We start from the raw sequence: 10,063 nt of genomic DNA, 5'->3' as shown, positions 1-10,063 counted from the left end.
CCACCATCTAGCCTCTGCTAAAACAATGGCACCCCTGAAAGGGCTGGGTGGATTGTCCCTCTTCTGTCCTGACATTCCTTTTAAAGGTGATGGCCTTTGGGCATATCATTTAAAACATTTAAAGCTCACAATCAATTTTTTAAAAAGCTCTGCCCTTTGAACCCAGGACTCCAGAGACTATCTTCCATTATTCTATTCAGGTCAGGTGGGGCAATGGTTGGCCTGATACTACAAGCGAACACAGCTGGGCTTTACAGATTGGGAGGGGTGAAGAAGAGAGAGAGAGAGAAAGAAGAAACCAAGAAATAGAGTTTTATCCTTGAAGAACAGCAAATCCGGTTTTATTGACAGTGACAATGCTAAAGAAATTCCAGCCACACTTGTCAGACCCCAACTCTTGCAATAACTGAGTGACCTTCAGAGTGACCTTCAGCAGGACGGGATGCAATCTGCTTGTAACAGGATAACTGGCTTCCAGGAAAACCTGTACAACTGGTTGCTGGGCACAGCCGGGCCTCCATTCCAACACATCAGTTCAATGATTTCGTCCCTGGTGACTGAGGGCCACTTACAAGTTTTTAAAAAATTATTATTAATTAAAAATAGTTGTGTTGGCATGTACTTCATATACCGTACAATTTAGTAATTCCGTGGTATTAAGAAGATTCGTGCCATCACCACCACAACCAATTTCAGACCATTTTCTTCCGCTGCTCATTGTTGCTCATTCCCTATTTCCCCATCCACTTCCCAGGCCCCTGGGTAATTATTAATGCAGTTAGTGTCTCTATAGACTTAGCTGTCCTGGATCTCATATCCCGAAGACCATACAAAACACAAACAGGAGGCAAACACACACACACACACACACACACACACACACAATGATGAGACAAAACAGGAAAAAAATCTCAATAGAAAGCAGAAAATAGTAGCAACGGAAACAACCTTAGCAAAAGGATCAAAAGGGAGATCAAATGATAAGGTGTTCCACTGTAGCTAGCGACAGTGCTATCACTGGCTTTACAATGTTCTGATAGCAAGGCTAGTCACATCTCCGGTCTACAGTCAGAAGGGATTCACTGGAGGCTTAACCGTGTGAGGACCCTACAAATGGATTTGAGGCTTTTACTGGGTGTTCATAATGTAAGCTCTGATCACCAGCTTCTTCATTTAAACAATTAAATAAAACACTCTGAGTTGACTAGTCCTTAGGTGAACCGATCAATCTCTCCGCAGAGGGCCTGCTCTTCTCGACGTCACCTGTAAAACCAGGAGACTGGACAGAAATGCCTGAAAGGTCCCTTTCCAACTGCCACTTCTATGTGCCGATCGACTCAGCAGGTGGCACTAGATGTTGGAATCAAAAGGAAGCCACTCACCTCGAGAGCTGCAGCCCAGGACACTTTCCAAACACTGGACCAGCGCGCCAATATCACTGTCCTGCCAGACAAGGGAGAAAGATTTCCTTTACCTTGATGGCAGAATAATACTGGGTGACATAGACAAATAATGGTATTTCACCGAAACAAGATAAAAAGCTGAAAAATATGGTTGTGAAACTGTACTACATCCCACCTTTTAAAAGACTGAAAAAGAAACAAGTCTATATGTGTCTCTCTCTCCTCATCAGTCTATGAAGAAAGCTTTGTGGTTCAAGTGCTCTACTGCTGACTGAGAGGTCTGCAGTTCAAACCCACCAGGAGTTCAGTGTGAAAAACCTGTAGCAGGCTATTTCCATACAGGTTGCTGCCACGGTGTCACCACACACCTTAAACCCAGTGGGAGACTCCAACTCCATCCTTTAAGATGACTACGAATCAACAATGACTCGAGGGCAACAGTGGGATCAGTCGATCAGCTTTATGGACGTTAAAATGTTGATGTGGCTTTGACTGAAAGGTGGGGTTATGGGTGAACTCTGTTTTCTCCGTTGAGAACATATACCTTTTCCAAATGTTCCATAATAAATTACTTTTACCTGTTTGCTTATTTTTTTAAATTAAATTTCTATTTTTGTGCTGAATTGATTGGGGGTGGGGTGGGGCAGTTAAAAGTCAAAACAACAAATCAACAATCAAAAACTCCAAACAATCAACAACCAACCCCAAATTCTAACCACACCCCTCTGATCCACAGACGGTGTGAACGGTCTGTTTAAGTCTCACTCAATCTATGACCCACTCAGTACAGCAGGGGGGAAGTGAACATTTTTCCTGGAAGAGTATCTCCATGTGTTCATCTTGGGATATGTTCATTCCTCAAGAAGCAATAAATCTACACAGTGTGCTCCCTGACTGCATGCGTTCTAAGAACCAGGTGCCCCGAGGAGAGCCATGTGGGATCCCAGAACTGCAATTGATAAGAACGACTGCGTTTATACTAATTACATATCTGTACTCGGCTCAGCAGGCTGGAAGTATCAAAAACCATCTCATGATCTGGGAAAATGTGACCTCTTAATTAGGCGTTAATTTCGGGCTTGTAGTCCTACTGGGAGAAATTCATAATGTATGGATCACCTGCTCCATTACAAAACAACACATTTCATACTACAGTACTTGCCTGTGGACATTAGCAAAATGTACTGTCATATACTTAGAACATAGCATCACGTAAATATGCTAGTGTTTATTTTATATATAAAACATCCTGTGGGGTTGGGGTAGTGATTTTTTTTCAAATGCATGTGGTAAAACCTAGAATCATTGCATATACTCAGAACCCTTAGAGGGGCAAGGTTGAGGAAGGCTGATCGGTGCACCGTTCTGTTCTCTAAACTTGCAGGAACAGGCTTGAGTCAGAGAGGGAGAGCCCTTTGCTGTGAAGAAAACTGTGCTCACATCAGTGATTGATGTCACCAACCAGGGCAGCCCAGGTTCTAGGCCGGGCTCCCCCCAGTGCTGAACCAGTGGCTTGACTTACATCTGTGAAATAAGAGGGCTGGATCAGATAACAAGTAAGAAATCTCCCATCCAACTCTACAACCCCTTTCTCTGGCGAGGAGCTAGATGGACAGTAAGTGTGGTCATTTCCACGTGTGGCCATTGAGATGGTTCTGACTCACAAAGACCCTATAGGACAGGGCAAAACTGCCCCTGTGAATTCCTGAGACTGTAACTCTTTATGGGAGTAGAAAGCCTCGTCTTTCTCTTGCGGACCAGTTGGTGGCTTCAAACTGCTGACCTTGCAGCTAGCAGCCCAGCACATAACCGCTACACCACTGGGGCTCCCCGTGTGTCGTGGGTTGCCTCAGAGATCTTGACAAATTTTCCCATCCTTGTATTCCCATGGCATCCCTCGTATCAAGAGGTGAAGACTGTTTGTCCAGCCCTGGATTCTAAGCTGATCCTGTAACTTACTGTGGTCAATATGATGTGGCAGCAGCAACACTGTGTGACTTTAGATGTCTTGTAGCTGTCTTGTAGCTTTCGTTTCTGTCTCGGGGAAGCCAGCAAGTGTGTAAAGAAGCCCTGCTGTCCTACTGAAGAAGTCACACAGTGAGAGGCCCTGGAGCATGAGAGGCCATGTGGAGGAATGTGGGAGCACGGTTGTTTGCCCCTTAGGCAAACAGGACAGGACCATAACTTTCATAGTTCAAGGCCCGTGGGAGAATGCTAATGGCCCAGCCATGGGAGCAGATGAAGCAATGGCCGGTCTGCCTTTGCAACTGAGATAAACACACATTTGCCTCCTGTTTTGACTCAAGCTGCAGCAGACAGCAGTCTGCAAACTTATCAGTTTCTTTATGCTCCCAGCCGCAGTCTCTCCTCCCATCTGAGTAACTTGGTGGACGTGTTAATGCTCCTTTGTATACTCTTAAAGCACTGCAAACTGTTCTTCTGTGTAAACCTGTCATGTGTTGCAGGCTGCATGCAGGAAAGTATTTAAGCCTGCCCCCAATAAAGCTCTGGGCCCTGGAGTGTCTATACTGCAGGGACCCTCATGCCCTAACTTTTGACTATTTCTTTTGTATATAATCCCTCATGGTAGATCATGCCCCTTCTTGAACCTGTTCATAATGCAAGAGAAGAGCCGGTCTCCATATGATCTGACAGAGGAAAATCGAGACGCTAAGCCAACAGCCAGCACCAACTGCCAGAAAGGTCAGTGAGCCCTCTCGGTCTTCCCAAAGATGAAGACAGCGTGGGAGTGAGTTGAACCAAGGTTATGCCAGCAGAAGAGCCCAGCCAACCCAGCAAATCGTGAGACACAATAAATCACTGTTTTAAGTTACCAGGCTTTGGGGGTGCATAAGCAAAAGATAACTGAGACAATCAACAATTTGAGGCCAGTAACTAGGCCATGCCACAAGTCAGTTAACCTCTCTGAGCCTCAGTGGCTGCCATTCTTAACTAGGAGTGAGATGAGGGAGGGACAGGGACTCAAACTCACTGCCACAAGTCATTTCTGACTCATGGTGACACTATAGGACAGGGTAAAACTGCCCCTGTGGATTTTCAAGACTGTAATTCTTTATGGGAGTAGAAAGCCTCATCTTTTTCCTGCAGAGTGGTTGGTGGCTTCAAACTGCTGAACTTGTGGCTAGCAGCCCAATGTGTAACCCACCACACCGTTAGGACTCCTAGGGACAGGGATGCAGAAAATTAAATATAAGAGTCCCAATCATTGTGCATGTCACCAAGCATGGAGATTCTCAGTCAGCGTTTAGTGAGTTCAGGAACCAGAAACAGGACTATCAGGGTCATCGGGCCAGCTGGGACACACCAATGATGCTTTCTAATAGAGGTGAGGGATCTCTCTTCAAGAGTGGGTGGAAGGCAGAAACCATTTTAACACTACTGAATAAAAGACTGAGTGAATGGATACGACTTTTTTTTAAAGCTCTTCATATGGGCTATTATTGTATCCTTTTACAAGTATGAGTTCATAGCTTAAATGCTAGGAGACAGGTGCTATTATTAACCCCATTTAATACTTGAGAAGCACAAAGGGGTCTCATAATACAGCCAAGGGTGGAACAGGCAGTTCTGTGTCCAGAGCCTGAATTGTCTGAGTCACTATGTAAGTGACCTGGTCCCACATAGTCACATACACGCATAAGAGCTCTAAGAAGCAGGTGTTCTGACCCAGAGAGCCTCACAATATGGTTGGAGGAACCAAGGAATGAGCGCATGAAGAGTCAAGACCAAGTCCTGGACTTACATTTGCAGCAAGAACAAGTCATTTTCCCTCCCGGGGTTGCAGATCAAGGTATTATTAAGACCCAAACAACCAAGTGTGCCCTTAAAAATTTCTTTTGGAAACAATTGCAGACCTAAAGAGAAGCTGCAAACTAATATAAAATCCCCACAAACCTTTAACCATAATATCTGTGTGCACACCCACACTTCGTGCACCTATCCATATAAAGGTTTCTCAAACCCAGCACTATTGACATTTTGAGTTGTATATTTCTATCCTGTGCATTAAAGTTGTCTAGCGGGGTCCCTGGCTTCAGCCAGTAAGTGCCAGTAGTATACCCTCTTCTTCCCAGGACCCAGAAATATAGCAAACCACGAAACAAGGGTGACTTCAGATATTTCCGAATGTCCCCTGGTTAAGAACTGTTGGTCTCCATGTGTATATCAGGGTTACCGCCCCCTGAAGTCAAATCGGAAATCATCTGAGCATCGAAATAATAAATAATAAAATTAATGGATTACAAGCCATAGAGTAAAATAGGAAGCTGCTGTGCCTCATAATATTTACATAAATGATTTCTCGTTAGAAAAAGAGAAACTCATATGAAAGATCAGGTTGTACATGTGTCATATTAGATCCCAATTTAGAAAAGAATGAATGACTTCGCTTGTCTGTGTTGCCATTTAACCTCTGAACCAACTCATCTACAGTGCTTGGGAAATGGCCCTTTAATTGAGCATAACTGGTCCTGGCAGAAAAGCATCCACTCCCAGGAGAACAGAGAGATTTGAATGGAAGGGAATGCGGTGCCCCTTTAAGGTGGATTCTGGTAGTCTGCATTGTTTGCATTTTAGCGTGAAGGTCAGTCAAGGGATTCATCTTTCAGGACCGTGTGATGACCTATACAATGTAGAGACTGTGCTGTTGATTGAAAGGTCTGCATTTCCCACTGCAAACTGGATTGGGTGAGAGCGGAGGGTCCTTGGAGAGCGAACCAGGCCTGTTAGCTGCCAAATTACAATGATGCCAATCTGCAGTTGGTTCAGCCTAAAGGCAGGAAGCCAACTCTCAGATGCTGTGAAAATAACACAGTGACTGGGTTGCAGGTGGATTTAGATGTTCATGGAGTCTCCTTCCCCAGCAATCACCAACCCAGTCAGAAAAGGTACATACCTTGCAGCCCCAGGGAACATCTTTTAAGATTGAGTTCTTAAAACAAAAACAACAACCGAAACTGCCCCAGAGATTCAAATCCATCAAAAGACCAAGCATTGTTTTTCTCCCAAAGCTTAGGCAGTCCTTGGGCGAATGGACTGGAAGTTGCCCTGAGGGGCAAAGGATGCCTCTGTCAAGAGGTGCAGTCAGATCGGGAAGAGGCATCATGGCTGCCTGACAGTCACACAAAACAGTTCTCCTATTTGGCGCCTCTTCCTCTTTTAAATATTGACTGTCTGGAGATATTTATATATATTTTTAAGAGCACCACCACCAATCAGGTGTCTCTTTGCCCATAGCCAGGGGTTTGATATTTTAAATAATAGTCATTTTTAACTCAGGAAAATACAAAAACTCACTTAATGATCACCAAGATTCCTATCACTATGAACACACACGTAATACTTTCTACCTGAATCTTTTCAATATTTGAGACTTGTGGTGAAGGGAAATGGCTTCAATCTGGATGTTCCATCCATGTCTCTGTAACGCCCACCAAATGATTGGGTGGGACTATGCAAATAAGGTGTGGGACTATGCAAATGCGGACTCTACTGGCCTCAACGGCACTTTAAAATCTATACCACTGGTTGGTTAATAATAATCTTATTTGAATTACCATATGTTTCATAGAGGCTACTGAAAGGATTTCACAACCAGCTCATAATACTGCCTCTGAAATGGACTAGGGATATATAAACTTTAGATATATGAATGAATTTTGACCTCACATTTCATCACAAACCTTAATCTAAAAACCATTAGTTCGTAAGGTATAACCCTACTCAAGACTTGCCCTCATGAAATGATCAATGAAGATATGGGTGCTATAGCAAAGTGTGGTGAAGAAAGCAGATGGCGCCAGGCTATCAGGAAGAAGAGCATATGGGGTCTTCAAAGTTTGTCTTAAAACAAAGCAGCCATGTAAGTGAGGTGTCAGCTAAGTTCACATAGGATTTTAGGAGCAGACAGCTTCATTGTTCTCCCTCAGTGTAGCTGGTGGGTTTGAACAGCTGTCCTTGTGCTTGGCAGCCCAACACCTAGCCCACAGCACCACCAGGGCTTCATTCGCAGAGTGTGTTTTTGCCACAACGAGCTACCATGCCTCCAGACTTCTCCCATTCCCCTCTCACTTGCAACCCACTTGCTCTGAAGAACACAGATGCTAACTCCACTAAATCCAAGATGATCGTAAAGGCTCATGTGTTTTCTCTTAGGACATCTGTATTTCATTAAAGGAGATAACTTCCTGTCAGAGGAATTCATTTCTAACGGTAACTGTTTAGGCAGCAGCAAGCAGGAATGTTCAAGCGAGTAGGACCGGGCCTTCCCAGTGCTCTAAAAACCGCACCGCACGGGTGGACAAAGATGGGTGGCAGATGCGGCCCTGGCCCCCAATGTGGGCAGATGTCTGGGAGGAGAGGCTGGGATGCATGGGAGCGAGCACCCAGGGCGTCACAATGCACAGGCGGAAGGACCTGCCGCTCTTTCAGCAGGAGGCCCTCCCATCCCGTCCGTCCCCTGCATGTTCTCCAACAAGAAGTATGAGACAATGACAGAAGCCAAGTTGAGAAACCAGTACAAAATGCAGTTTCTATTTCTTTGAAAGCTACCCCTTGGAAGAAAACAAATAAAAACCGAATAGCTGTCCTCTTTCAAGTCATGGTCATCTCTTGCAGGGACCATCAACAGGCTACTTTCTCAGCTCTTTGCTTCCACTGGTCCCTCCCTCTGGTCCCTTTCCATCGCACCAACCACCACCTACAGAGAATAAAACCCAGTCCCCACTCCCCACTCCGAAACCACAGAATTCACCGCTACTCACGGTACCTCTATAGAACAGAGTGGAACTGCCCCCACCCCCGCCCCGATGTCCCCCCATCATGGGTTTCCAAGCCTGTTGCTTTGAAAGGGGGACAGAAAGCCTCGTCTTTCTTCCTCAGAAAAGCTGGTGGTTTTTGAACCCTGTTTGAAAGGACCTATGAAACTTGACTTGGAAATGGAAAATCTTGCAGATTCACCATTTCTCTTGAACGTATTAAAAAGCGTGTGAGCCTTGTTGTAAGGAGTGAGCTTTAACTGAGTGTTTCCCACACACTCAGTTAGACGAACATTTCCGGAACACTCTTTGGGAAGCCCACTTTCGGTTCTTTTCTTCTGGGATTCCCAGTTAACGGTCTCCTGGTAGAATGCATGCCTGGGACTTCTACAAGCTCCTGGTCCTTCCAAGTTTTTTTGTTTTATTTTGTGCTAAAACAACCATTTTTGGTCCTAAAGTCACCTGTTCTATTGCATAGAAATTCCTCTGCTTGGAGGAAAACCCGTGTTAGCACCCCAAGACCTAAAATGCCTTTACCTTTTCTATTTACAAATTAAGCAAGCCTTTCTTCACTCCCTACCCTCAGTTCTTCCTTTGAGGTTAATAATAATAATAAATGCTTTTAGCACCTGCTCTCAAACCACTTTGGGTAAAAAAAAAAGAAGGTGGATATCAATCCCTCGCATTTCAGTTAGATATTTACAAGCTGCTGTCTCAGTGAGACACCTAGATCTATGACTCTGAAGCAGCTTCTCACAAAGAAGAATGGGGGGCTCTGCTTTGTTTCTTGGCAGAGGTTAATTGAGAAGATTCTCATCATTTAGCCTTGTTGGGCGCAGGTCATGAAACTGGGGCAGTAGTTTTGGAATCAGTAACTCTCACATTTGGGGATCATAAACCTGCGTGAAATGCCGTGTTGATTTGAATATTAAAATGCAGCATGCTTCCATGGATTTCTCACTCTCTTTTTAATGGCTGTCCCACAGAGACAGGTCAGAGGGGAGCAATGAAGTAGGGAACATGAAAGTCTTTCAGATGGAAACTTCTACCTAAAGCCTGTGGTGTGCGCGAGGTGCAGTCTCGCTTCGTGTTCCAGGGAATAGGCCTGTGGACGTGGTTTCTCTGTCAGGTCAGCTTTGAAGGAGAGGCACTGGCCCAAGAGACAAGGCTATAGACCCGAGGGCTGAGAGGGGTTGTTCTCCACTGAACAACATTAAGGCGGCCTTTGTATGGGATCCTGGAATCCTTTTTTGTTATCTGGTGGTTCTCAATGTCCCTGTGCACAGGAATGACCTGGGCATCTGGTTGAAAGGCAGATTCTGGCTTATGAGATCCTGGGTAGGACTGTCACACTGCATTTCTAATCACTTGCAAGCGAGGCTGATGTCCATGTGACGCCCATGTGGCCCATGGGCTGCTAGCTGAAGAGCAAATTCTAACAAGCATTCATTCTATCAGTAATGCCCCCAGTAGTAGGACTCCAAATCCATAGGTGCTGCCACCGCGTCAGTGCTGACTCACAGCGACCCCTGTGGGTTTCCGAGACTAACTGTTGATGGGAGTAGAAAGCCCAGTCTTTGTCCTGAGGAGCGGCTGGTGGTTTCGAACTGCCAACCATGCAGATCGCAGCCCAAGGTATGCATCCTTAATGGTCCTGGCTTGAGGATTATAATAGAAAATACTGGTTGATTTAGATCAGTGGTACTCAAAGTGGGAGCTATGGCTACCCCGCCTCCCTCCAGGGGGGTGGGGTGGGGGGCAAGGAATGGATCCAGGGCCTGCTGCAAAAGCAGATACCTTCAGTTAGCACTGAGTCATTTTCTTTCTGCAAAGGGGTGGCAGGCCAAATAAGTTTGGGAATGTGTGCTTTAGATAATTGCTAAT

At 45.2% G+C, this 10,063-nt stretch overlaps 1 protein-coding gene across 3 annotated transcripts in view; it reads right to left on the bottom strand.

Annotated features, from left to right (window-relative positions):
• The window catches only part of NEK11 (NIMA related kinase 11), a 295,896-nt gene that overhangs the window by 83,621 nt on the left and 202,212 nt on the right, over nucleotides 1-10,063 (bottom strand). For 2 of the 3 annotated variants that reach the window (XM_030887665.2, XM_045297456.1), the window contains one exon: nucleotides 1,383-1,443. In XM_030887665.2, the coding sequence (XP_030743525.1) occupies nucleotides 1,383-1,443 (61 nt within the window). Of the gene's footprint in view, nucleotides 1-502; nucleotides 568-1,382; nucleotides 1,444-10,063 lie in introns of those variants that run through there. The other variant, XM_045297457.1, reaches the window with a different exon arrangement.

Source organism: Echinops telfairi, unplaced genomic scaffold, assembly GCF_000313985.2.
Source record: "Echinops telfairi isolate 266 unplaced genomic scaffold, ASM31398v2 ScPeMD7_7420;HRSCAF=8458, whole genome shotgun sequence".
NCBI lineage: Eukaryota > Metazoa > Chordata > Mammalia > Afrosoricida > Tenrecidae > Echinops > Echinops telfairi.
This window is presented reverse-complemented; position numbering and strand designations above follow the sequence as displayed.